This window comes from Ranitomeya variabilis, chromosome 1, assembly GCF_051348905.1.
Source record: "Ranitomeya variabilis isolate aRanVar5 chromosome 1, aRanVar5.hap1, whole genome shotgun sequence".
Taxonomy (NCBI): Eukaryota; Metazoa; Chordata; class Amphibia; order Anura; family Dendrobatidae; genus Ranitomeya; species Ranitomeya variabilis.
Genome location: NC_135232.1, coordinates 1,081,755,988 through 1,081,768,822, shown reverse-complemented (window position 1 = coordinate 1,081,768,822; position 12,835 = coordinate 1,081,755,988). Strand labels below are relative to the sequence as shown.

Genomic DNA, 12,835 nt, shown 5'->3' with positions numbered 1-12,835 from the left:
CTATTATATTAATAATATATTCTCATATTATATACAGACATCAATAATTATATACTATATACAGATATAAATGAAAATATATTCACATATTATGTACAGACATCAATAATGATATACTATATTATATACAGACATCAGCAATAATGTTATATACATACATCAATAATAATATATTATATACAGATATCAATAATAATATATTACATTATAACCAGACATCAATAATGATATGCTATATCCTATACATACATCAATAATAATAATATATTATATACAGTCATCAACAATAATATACTATATACAGACATCAATAATAATATATTATATACAGACATCAATATCAACATATAATATTACCGACGCCCACACTGACAGCGAGCACGATTACGTCACTAACCAGCGCCTGCTGTCAGGAGATGAGCGGGCGCTCAGAGCTTCGGAGGAACAAGGAAGAAGAGAGGTGGGTATTTACTTATTTTTTATGGGGGCTGCCTTATACTACATGGTCTGCCTATAGGGGTGCTGCCTTATACTACAGGTTCTGCCTATAGGGGCGCTGCCTTATACTACAGGATCTGCCTATGGGGTGCTGCCTTATATTACAGGGTCTACCTATAGGGGTGCTGCCTTATACAGTACTACAGGGTCTGCTTATAGGGGTGCTGCCTTATACTACAGGGTTTGCCTATTGGGTGCTGCCTTATACTACAGGGTCTGCAAATAGGGGTGCTGCCTTATACTACAAGGTCTGCCTATAGGAGTGCTGCCTTTTACTACAGGGTCTGCCTATGGGGGTGTTGCCTTATACTACAGGGTCTGCCTATGGGGGTGTTGCCTTATACTACAGGGTCTGCCTATAGGGTTGCTGCCTTATACTACAGGGTCTGCCTATGGTGTGCTGCCTTATACTATAGGGTTTGCCTATGAGGTGCTGCCTTATACTACAGGGTCTGCCTATAGGGGTGCTGCCTTATACTACAGAGTCTGCCTATGGGGTGCTGCCTTATACTACAGGGTCTGCCTATGGGGTGCTGCCTTATACTACAGGGTCTGCCTATGAGGTGCTGCCTTATACTACAAGGTCTGCCTATAGGGGTGCGGCCTTATACTACAGGGTCTGCCAATGGGGGTGCTGCCTTATACTACAGGGTCTGCCTATGGGGGTGTTGCCTTATACTACAGGGTCTGCCTATAGGAGTGCTGCCTTATACTACAGGGTCTGCCTATGGGGATATTGCCTTATACTACAGGGTCTGCCTATAGGGGTTCTGCCTTATACTACATGGTCTGCCTATGGGGTGCTGCCTTATACTACAGGGTCTGCCTATAGGGGTGCTGCCTTATTCTACAGGGTCGGCCTATGGGGGTGATGCCTTATACTACAGGGTCTGCCTATGGGTTGCTGCCTTATTCTACAAGGTCTGCCTATAGGGGTGCTGCCTTATTCTACTTGGTCTGCCTATGGGGGTGTTGCCTTATACTACATAGTCTGCCTATGGGGTGCTGCCTTATACTACAGGGTCTGCCTATGGGGTGCTGTCTTATACTACAGCATCTGCCTATGGGTGCTGCCTTGTGCTATAGAGTATGCCTATGGGGGTGCATTATACAATATAGAGTAGGCCTATGGGGGTGCATTATACTATATGGAGGCTTATGGGGAGTGCATTATACTACATTTAGGACGATCTGGTGCATTATACTATATGGAGGCTATCTAGGGGGAACCATACAGTGTGGAGATTACAGTAAAGGGACCATCATAGAGTGTTGGAGCCATCAAACAGTTTGGGGGATACTAAGGGGTTAGTATACTGTGTGTGTGCATTATACTCTGTATAAGAGAGCATCATACTGTGTGTACGGGAGCTGTACGGGGGGCAGACTCTGTACATTATTAAATGTAAAGTGGGCACTTATTGTTATAAGGAAACTCAGGTTACTGTGACTATCACAGGGTCACACAGGGCATTATTACTTCCTAGGGGGCAAAATGTGGGCTCTGTTTTCTAGGGCACTTGCACCTGGCATTACTATATTATAGAGGGGTGCTTTAGAATTTAGAGGGTACAGAGAACCACACAGCTGGTGCAGAAATAGGGACACATACGGCAGCAGCGGCTCAGTATTGGGGTATCAGCAGGATGAGGAGTTTGTGCAGGTTGGGAATAGATGGTGATGGCTGGAATGTGAGAATTGAAACGTGTCCTTGTTGTATTCTCTGCAGGTGAGTCGTTGCTGGAAGAAGTTGTCATGTCGTTCTGGGCCAGATGGAACAGAAGGGAAAAGTGATCGATTCCATCAGAAAGATCGTCAGCAGTAAGTCATTATCTGTAACTTTGCTGTGATCTCTTATATGTTCTGTAGGACTAATGTGGCACCCCAGGAGTTCGGGTACCACAGTAGTGCTGCCTTCCTCTCGGGAAGGGTAGAGCTATGCCTGGAGACAAGTGAGATTCCCTTTGGCAGGTTATCACACACACACTTTCCAAATCCAGGCCAGGAGGGGGAGCTCAAAACCCTGTTTAGGGCAGCTTCCCTCAATAAAGATCCTGGTTTGGAGGAGGAGTCAGATTAGTTTGTACAGACAGCTTGTGAGCGAGGACAGACAGGAAGGGAGCAGAGAGGAGACACAGGACTCAAGGAGGCTACGAGTAGGCCTACAAGGAGTCAGTGCGCAGAAACCGGTTACTGGGAGCCCCAGGCTTTTGTGGATTTCTAAGACACAGAGCAGAACCGGAGGGCATAGGATTACATGGACATTGCCCATTTGCACCTGTGGTACAGCAGCACCCTAGAGCCTGGATTCACCGTGTGGAGACCCCCCCAGAAGGGACGGCTCAAGCTGCCTACCATACAGATACCTGTCCCAGGACAGCGGAAACTACTAGGACCTTGTTTGGAGCACTTACTGGCAGCAGGGACCTCAGACACAGCAAGCGCAGAGTGGAAGGCCCCCAACCTGACCTGCCAAGGGTATTCCACTTGTCTCTGGACTGCCTGGACTCCTATTATACCTGTTGCCGGTGCCCTGGACTGTGGCATACCATCTGCAGTAAACCAGGTAAAGACTTACAACTTGTCTCCTCCATTTATTCAACGGCACATACTATCCACGCCTTACACCATAGGACCCCTGGGGACCCCGCTTCACCTGTGGGAAGTGTAACACCCATGCTGCCGCAATATCCCCCAGGGGACCCCTTCAATGCAGCGTCGGTCCCACTACTGACCGAACACCACAGGTGGCGTCACGACAGACTTTGAACATTTTTAACGTTGAGCCCCAGGGCCACGGACCGGGTCGCAGCCACCGTGACATCCCCTTTAATAGCCTACCGGACCCGGCACCGAGTACTTGAGGCGTCACGAACAGGATTGCGTGCCCTGTCATCGCCAGGTATTGTGTGCCAGAGACTGTGACAGTTTGCCGCCAAAAACCGCCATTGCCGCGCCGCATGGAGCACGAGGGGAAGGAGGAGACGTACCTTCGTGGGCGGAGCGAGCCGGAAAGAGTATCTACCACTGACCATATGGCGGTAATATCCATCTTGGTCTTTATATAGAGATTATCTTCAGTAACAGCGCGGTCATCTGCTGAGGTTCTCCTCCATTATTAGGGTGCGTCACCGAGTTGTAATCAAGGTTACCTGGATAGGGGCCTACTCAGAAACTTCACCCTCCCTGAACCAAAACCCTAGCTACGCCTCTGACGGTGACTCAGTGGTTAGCCTTGCAGTGCTGGGGAGCTGGGTTCAAATCCCACCAAGGACAACATCTGCAAGGAGTTTATATGTTCTCCCCGTATTTGTGTGGATTTTCTCCGGGTACTCCGGTTTCCTCCCACATTTCAAAGACATACTGATAAGGAATTTAGATTGTGAGCCCATCGGGGACAGCGACGATAATGTGTGCAAACTGTAAAACGCTGCGGAATATGTTAGCGCTATATAAAAATAAAGATTTATTTATTTTATTTATATAAAAAGCTGAAACATTTCTTACATTAGGGGCAAATTCATTATCACTGACTGAGACGCCGTAGGGAAATGTTCCAGTCTGTGCTGCTCCAGAATCATTACTATGTGCGCGGAGGATTACATCATGTCAGACGTGGTTTTCCAGAACTTTTATAAAAGTCACATAAAAATCCTTTGGAAATAAAAGCAGAAATTAATGCAAACCTGAATCAGGTAGAACTGCTCACCGATCCTGCACCATTAATCCCAATAAAGTCACCTGTCAGAAAAAGTGGAGCAGGAGCTTCAAAACATGGCGGTAAGTGAGAACACAGCCTGACATGTCTGCTCCTGTATATCTCCTGTACTGGTTATGATCAGTAATGATCGAGCAGCTCGGACACTTGGACGGACCCCACTTGGGTAATGAGTATGATGGAAGTCAATGAGAAACTCAAACATTTGTCCTTAAGACCCTACTAGGAGAACTGGGGAGGCAGGAAAATCGCTCAAATGGATGGAAACAGCCCTCAAATGGAATGGGAACAACGTGTGGAAGACGCCTGGACGCATCTCTGACTCTAAGGTCGCTGCTGGGAACAATGGTGTCAGAGTATTACTCTACTTTTACGGACTGACAATAAAGCTTTCAAAAACAAAGATAAAATGGATTTTACAGGAAACAATGTCAGGAGACATTCTATTCTGTATAATGACTAGTGTACAAGGCAAAATTAAAAAGAGAAATAAAACGTCTCCTCCCCCTTAATAGCTGGGCCATCTCTCACTGTATTTCCCTGTTCCCTATGACCATAGTGGATGACATACTAGAGGAGAAATAGAACAGAACTATACCCACCAGTAGTTACTGGTAAATGTAATTTTAATATTTGACTACCCTGTCTGGGCAAATATTAGAAGGTAGCCGACAGCACAACTGGCAAGGGGATGCCCGTCCTAATTCCACCGGACCCAAGTGGGAGAGTACATACCATGGCAAAGTGAAAGGACAGCATCCAATCCAGGTGAAAAAAGTTTCTTTATTGTGCCAAATGCGACGTTTCAACCATCAAAGGTCTTTTTCAAGCATGCTTGAAAAAGACCTTTGATGGTTGAAACGTCGCATTTGGCACAATAAAGAAACTTTTTTCACCTGGATTGGATGCTGTCCTTCACTTTGCCACGGTATGTACCCTATCTGGGCAATCTGGGCATGTGGTGTGTGACATGGTCAGACTCATCCTGTATAATTTATGAAGGAGGGATTCTGATACTCACAAAGTCTATGCGGACAAATTGCCAAAAATTAGAAGGAAGGGAGCCCGTGATACACCCTGTATTAGACATAAAGTTGGGCCTTATACACAGGCTGTTAAAATTGTTAGGTAGTGGGACTCCTAGACCCATAAAGCCTATGCACTAAATGAAAGGGCTGCCAAAAATTAAGGAGGAGGGACTGGAAGACACAGAAGAGGGCTTCAGACTGCAATGCACACTGGAAGAAATGTAGAGGAGGGCCTGAGAATACTTTTTTCCCATTTTTTAAGGAGTGAGAAGGGTGAACAACTAGTAATCAGTGTTGGCTAAAATGCGTATAACGCGAGGGTCACAGGAAAGGCAGACTCCCAACAGGCAAAACTTTCCTGTCCCTACCAGGAGGATGATTCTCTATCTCCTTCTCTTTCTCAGCCCATCCACACAGAGATGGAATGAAGCTGGAGTGGGTAGTACCCTCTGTAGCACAGGCAACCATCTCCTGTTCACTCTCCTCCTCAGCCTCCTCCACCTCATTATCATCCAATCCATACTGAGAAGATGAGATGAGGCTGGGCTAGGTAATATTACCCTGTGTACTTTCTTCCTCCATCTCCACCTGGTCCACATGCAAAGCTTCCTTTTTAATTGTGAGCAGCGAGCGTTTGAGTAGACACAAAAGCGAAATGGTTTCGCTGATTATGGCATCATCACCACTCACCCTCTTTGTTCATTCCTCAAAGTTTTATAGAACCTCACAGATGTAAGGCATCTCGTCAGTTCTTATGTGCGGAGGCTGACCTGAATACCGACAGGCATGTGGTAGATGGTATTCAACTACTGCCCTCTGCTTCTCATAAAGCCTTGCCAACATATGTATTGTGGAGTTCCAGCGCGTGGTCACGTCACACACAAGACGGTGAGCTGGCACTTGCAAGCGCTGCTGCAGCACTGCCACACCGACAGCAACTGTAGCTGATTTGTGGAAATGGGTGCACACTTGCCATTGCTATGACGAGACAGAAAGGGCGAGCAAGTAGGTAAAGATGGAGCGTCATCGATCTCATCTGGAGAGAGACAGCCAGTGGTATGGCGCAGCACTCTGTGGAGGACAAGGAACGTCCGAGAGGAGTGGCAGCGGATGCGACAGAGGACGTGTGGACAGGTGGACTGATGAAATGAAAGGTTCCACCAGAGGGTCCCATGTCAGCAGCCGAACCCCAAGGCAGAAGCAACCGTGTGGCCGAAGCCCTGCAGCAGGGTGGAACGTCTCAAGTCCCTGATGGCGACATGGCCGGTAAGTACCTCACAGACCCTCAAAGAGGTACCGGTCGAGAAGGCCACGTGGCCGCATGCGGCCTCTGCTCCTCAAGCAAGGGCTGCCACACATAGGCCTCAGGGGTGGCTTGTCCAGCAGGTGGCACCAGAGACTCGGGAGGGAGCCGTGCCCAAACCCTACGCTCCATGGAGAGAGAGGAGAGGGAGTAGAGAGTTCCCATCCAGTGAGCATGGTGCCTGATGAGTTCTCTCATCAGGCACCATGTTCATCATCTGCCAAGGCCTGGGAGCGGCAACTTTTCTTGGGCTGTGAGTAAAAAGAAACCCTAGTTTGAGTACAGCCACTTTAAGAAAAGTTAAAATATCACATGTAAGCGCTAGTTGAAGAAATTTGGGACTGTTCTACTTCACTAAGGACAGGAAGCACTGAATGCACCGGAAACATCCATTATTGGCCAGCATGGCCACAGTTTAAAGAAAATAAAATTCCTTTGTGTGTTTTCCCCCATTCCTGTTCTTTTGTGCACCCCTCTGCTGGATTGCAGGACAAAGTTGTCATGAAGTACAAGTCAGGGTTGGGTTACAGAAACAATATCCCAATCTCTGATGACCCCCGGAGAACCATCAAATCCATTATCATCAAATGGAAAGAGTACCACAACAAACCTGCCAAGAGAGGGTCGCCCAACAAAACTCTCAACCCGGGCAAAGATGGCATTAATAAGAGTTGCAGCACAGAGAATAGAGATAACCCTGAAGGAGCTGCAGAGCTCCCAAGCAGAGACTGCAGTATCTGTCCATACGATACGACCACAATAAGCCATGCACTCCATTTAGATGGCCTTCCATTGAGATGGAAGAGTGGGCAGAAAAAAATTGTTAGGCACATTTTGAGTGTCCCAAAAGACATGTGGGAGACTCCCCAAATGTATGGAGGAAGATGGTGTGGTCAGATGAGACCAAAATTGAACTTTTTAGCCACCAAGGTAAACGCTATGTCTGCCGCCAAACCAACTCAGCTCATTACCCCCCCAAACACCATCCCCACAAAGAAACATGGTGGTGGCAGCATCTTGCTGTTAGGATGTTTTTGGGCAGCAGGGACAGGGAAAATAGTCCGATTTGAGGGGAAGATGGATGCGAAATGCAGGGATATTCCTGTTTCAGTCTGTGAGTGATTTGAGACTGGGAGAGAATTTCACTTTTCAAGACATTGACCCAAAGCATACTGCTAAACAACACTCAAGTGGTTTAAGGGGAAACATGTAAATGTTTTGGAGTGGCCTACTCAAAGCCCAGACCTTAATCTAAATAAGAATCTGTGGTCAGACTTGAAGATTGCTGTTCACCAGAGGAAACCGTCTAACTTTAAGGAGCTGGAGCAGTTTTGCCTTGAGGAATGGGCAAAAATCCCAGTAGCAAGATGTGGAAAGCTCATAGAGACTTATCCATAGTGCAACCGTAATTGCCGCAAAAGGAAGCTCTACAGAGTACTGACTTTAGGGGGCTGGATAGTTATGCACACTGAAGTTTTCAGTTATTTTTGACCCATTTGTTGTTTGCTTCACAATAAAAAGAAAACCAAATGTTCACAGTTGTAGGCATGTTCTTTACATGGACTAATGCAAAGCCTAAAAACTAAGTAGTGATATTCCAGGTTGTGAGGTAACAAGACACAAAATATGGCAATTTTGAATTATGAAAATCACAGGATCGATAAATAAATAAATTATATGGAAATTATGAAAAAATTTAGACATTTTCAAAACATCTATACTTATTCAGTATTGAGTCTGAGCGCCACTCTCTGAAATCTTTGCACTTACACACCTTGGCTGCTATGAATGGGGATATTAGTTTGGAGCGCCCCCAGACACAGGGCCGCGGGGTACTCGGTACCGGGCCTCTCTGTCTCGGTCTTGGGGTTGTCACGGTGGCTAGACCCGGTCCGTGACCCTGCTAAGGGGCGTCCAATGAAAGATGAGATAATGGTGCGTGGTGCAGGTCGCAATGAATAACGAGGACACAGGGTTGCAGTCTCTTTACCTCTTTACTGAAGGCTTCAGGATCCTCAATCCAGAGTACTGCTAACAGGGCTGGCTGAGACCGACCGGTCCGAAGGCACATCCAGAGTTCCCTTTGCAGGTGGAAATCTGTGCCTACCTACTAGCGCCTGTGTGTTGTAGTACTTCCCTGCTGAGCACAACGGGATAGTCCTCACAACTGTTGTGTCTGTTTCTGATGTTCTTTCTCACAACTCGTATCTGTTCTGATGTTCTTCTCCATCCCCCAGATGATATGGCTAGGACGCACCCGTATGACGGGTAGGCCTGGAGTTCTTCCGGGACCCTAGTGTCGCCCCTCTCCCACAATTGCCTCCGTTGTCTGCTTAGGTGATTTAGATGAGACTGCCAACCTAAAGTCAACTGCCCTGCCGTTGGTTTGAAGTAATGCTTGGAGCCCAATACTTCCTCGGCGTTCCAGCCACCGGCTACGTGCCTCAGTAGGATGTTGCCTCGATCTTACGGCACGACTCCTACTGGTATTATCTCCTTTTTGCTGTGATCTCGTTTCTCACGTCTCCACAATAAACCTCGCTTCTTGTCCTTTCTTGAGATACTGCCGCAATGTAGTGCAGGCGCGGTTCTTTAACGCTCTATCTTGTTCGCTAGGCCTCTGTCAGGATCCCACCCCTGACAGGGACCCCCCTGAATCTTTCCCCCCGCAACACCCCCTGCCACAGGATGTTGCCTGGTTCCAACCCAGTCAGCTTCTCTCTAACTTTCTATCCAACCCCCAGTTTTACCAGATTGTGAGGAGTGGCCTAATACATAGCACCCTTTGCTCCCCCTGGAGGGCAGACTGTGAAGTGTATTGGTGCCTGTGATACCTGGTTAGGTGAACTCCTTAAGTGCCATCGGACGTACCATCGCCCCCCTTAGTGGTGGAGCAACAGTACTGCAACGACCAGGACTCTGGGGCGCTGCAAATGATTCTGAAGAATGCTCTGCTGCTGAATGCACTTCTACATGAAAATCATCAAGGTTTTCACAACAATCCGCTGCTGGCAGCTTCCTCTGCAATTTCACGACCAATGACATCACAAATGTGCTTGATGGGAGACAAGTACAGGACGCTGCAGGCCATGGTAGCATGATCCTGTAATTTCCATAATTCCTTGACTTCTTTCTGGTATTAGAATTTTAATATTGGGTAACATATAGTCATGGTCGAAATTTGTTAGCACCCTTGAAATTGTTCCAGCATTATTCAAGAAAGTGGCCCGGGATGGGGAGCATTATACAAGGAAGAGGGCCTGCAAAGGGGAGGAAGGGGGCCAAGGATGGGAGCATTATACAAGGAAGGGGCACAGGATGGGGAGCATTATACAAGGAAGGGGCACAAGATGGGGAGCATTATACAAGGAAGGGGGCCAAGGATGGGAGCATTATACAAGGAAGGGGCCCAGGATGGGGAGCATTATACAAGGAAGGGGGCCAAGAATGGGAGCATTATACAAGGAAGGGGGCCCAGGATGGGGAGCATTATACAAGGAAAGGGGCCAAGGATGGGAGCATTATACAAGGAAGGTGTCCAGGATGGGGAGCATTCTGCCAGGAAGGGGCCCAGGATGGGGAGCATTCTGCCAGGAAGGGGTCCAGGATGGGGAGTATTATACAAGGAAGGGGGCCCAGGATGGGGAGCATTATACAAGGAAAAGGGCCAAGGATGGGAGCATTATACAAGAAAGGGGCCCAGGATGGGGAGCATTCTGCCAGGAAGGGGTCCAGGATGGGGAGTATTATACAAGGAAGAGGTCCCAGGATGGGGAGTATCATACAAGAAAGGGGGCCCAGGATGGGGAGCATTATACAAGGAAGGGGTCCAGGATGGGGAGCATTTTACAAGGAAGAGGGCCCAGGATGGGGAGTACTATACAAGGAAGGGGGCCCAGGTTGGGGAGCAGTATACAAGGAAGGGGGCCCAGGATGGGGAGCATTATGCCAGGAAAGGGGCCCAGGATAGGGAGCGTTATACAAGGAAGGGGGCCCAGGGTGGGGAGCATTATACAAGGAAGGGGGCCAAGGATGGGGAGCATTATACAAGAAAGGGGCCCAGCATGGGGAGCATTATACAAGGAAGGGGGCCCAGGGTGGGGAGCATTATACAAGGAATGGGGCCAAGGATGGGGAGCAGTATACAAGGAAGGGGGTCAGGATGGGGAGCAGTATACAAGGAAGGGGGCCAAGGATGGGGAGCATTAAACAAGGAAGGCGCCCGGGATGGAGAGCATTATACAAGGAAGGGGGCCCAGGATGGGAAGCAGTATACAAGGAAGGGGGCCAGGATGGGGAGCAGTATACAAGGAAGGGGGCCAGGATGGGGAGCAGTATGCAAGGAACGAGGCCCAGGATGGGGAGCAGTATACAAGGAAGGGGGTCAGGAAGGGGAGCAGTATGCAAGGAAAGGGGTGCAGGATGGGAAGCAATATGCCAGGATGGGGTGCATTAAACAAGGAAGGGGGCCCAGGATGGAGAGCATTATACAAGGAAGGGGGCTCATAATGGGAGTATTATGCCAGAAAGGGGTCCAGGATGGGGAGCATTATACAAGGAAGGGGCCTAGGATGGGGAGCATTATACAAGGAAGGGGGCTCATGATGGGAGTATTATGCCAGGATGGGATCCAGGATGGGGAGCATTATACAAGGAAGGGGGCCTAGGATAAGAGCATTATACAAGGAAGGGATCCAGGATGGGGAGCATTATACAAGAAACGGGGCCCAGAATGGGGAGCATTATGCAAGGAAGGGGGCCAGGATGGGGAGCAATATAGAAGGAAGGGGCCAAGGATGGGGAGCAATATACAAGGAAGGGGCCCATGATGAGGGTCAGTATATCAGGAAAGGGCCCAGGATGGAGGACATTGTTATAAATTCGGGGACTATATTCCAGTAAGGGGTGTATGATGAGGGACATTGTTACAGGAAGGAGTCAGGATAAGAAATATTATCACAGTTAGGGGCCCAGGACTGGAGTCATTATACTAGGGAGGGGACCAGGATGGGAGACATTATTACCAGATGGAGCTCAAAATGGGAAAAATTTTACCAGGAGCGGGCCCAGGATGGAGGACATTATAACAGGAAGGGGCACAGGATGGGACACATTATACCAGGAACGGGCCCAGGATGGAGGACATTATAACAGGAAGGGGCACAGGATGGGACACATTATACCAGGATGGGGCCTAAGATAAAAGAGATTATTACAGGATGGAGGTCTTGATGTGGACGATTATTATAGGAAACAGCCAGGACGGGGAACATTATTACATGGCGAGCACGCTTATCATTATCGGATTTAGAACTCTACAAGGGCCCACACATCTGACCAACATACAGGTGGGGTCTAGGTGCAAATTGTGCACCGGAGGTCATATAGTTACGCCACTGTCCATATGTAAAGTAATTGATTAACAGTGCTATACAGCATTACTGCTATATAATCACCTTGAAGATTCACAATGGCTCAGTTTATAAGCCATCGATTGCGACCCCCTTCATCAGGATCGGCTGATTCAGCCAATATCACTGCACAAGTCACACACCTGGGATGATCATGGTGCATTAATAGTACCAGCCCAAAGAGTTAAATAGAGTAATCTGTATGAGTCTGTTACGTGTAGGTATCACGCGTATTAGGTGCACAATACCAGATGTGAAATAGTATTTTTCAATATTACTTTTCTAGCATTATCTACATCTGCCGATGGACTCACCTCGCTGACTAGTCCTTGCCAGTCGCTCTCTGTATGGTTATTATTCATGACTGGCAGCTGCCGTAATATTCTGCAGTGCTGTCAGGCCGATGTACCGTGCAGCAGTCATCCATAAGCTGCGGCTTCCGGAGCCTGAGCCACATTTGCCTGCACTGTTTGCTCTACGTCAGCATTAACAAACCCTGCAAGGGAGGGGAGTGCACCAACCATATGTGACAAACCTGTTACACCACTTGTTATCGGCCTGTGTCCGGTATACCTGCATTGCTAGTCTAGAACCCGCCATATTCATATAAAAAGCTGCAAACTGTGTGGGATTCCTACATGTATGCCTCTGATCTCCCTGATAGAGAAAACTCACCAAGACTTGAGGATATCCTCAAATTATTACAAATCAGTTACTTATTACTGTTTCTTCTACCAACGGTATGAAGATTGCTCGGCACTTTTCCAGAAAGAGAAAAATCTGAAAAGATCTGAGAAAGGACACCTAAACAAAATACAAAAGGCATATGCCTCCGGTCCCCCATATACCCAGGACACAGCTAGTTATTGAGATACAG

General features: G+C 47.8%; 1 protein-coding gene across 3 annotated transcripts in view; it reads right to left on the bottom strand.

Moving 5' to 3' along the window:
• Positions 1 to 12,421, bottom strand: part of CCDC149 (coiled-coil domain containing 149) — a 114,140-nt gene extending 101,719 nt beyond the window's left edge. Inside the window, exon 1 of one of the 3 annotated variants that reach the window (XM_077279958.1) lies at positions 12,273 to 12,421. In XM_077279958.1, the coding sequence (XP_077136073.1) occupies positions 12,273 to 12,320 (48 nt within the window). In that variant the 5' untranslated portion in view covers positions 12,321 to 12,421. Of the gene's footprint in view, positions 1 to 4,005; positions 4,116 to 12,272 lie in introns of those variants that run through there. The other 2 variants (XM_077279956.1, XM_077279959.1) reach the window with 2 other exon arrangements.
• Positions 12,422 to 12,835: the final 414 nt, after the last annotated feature.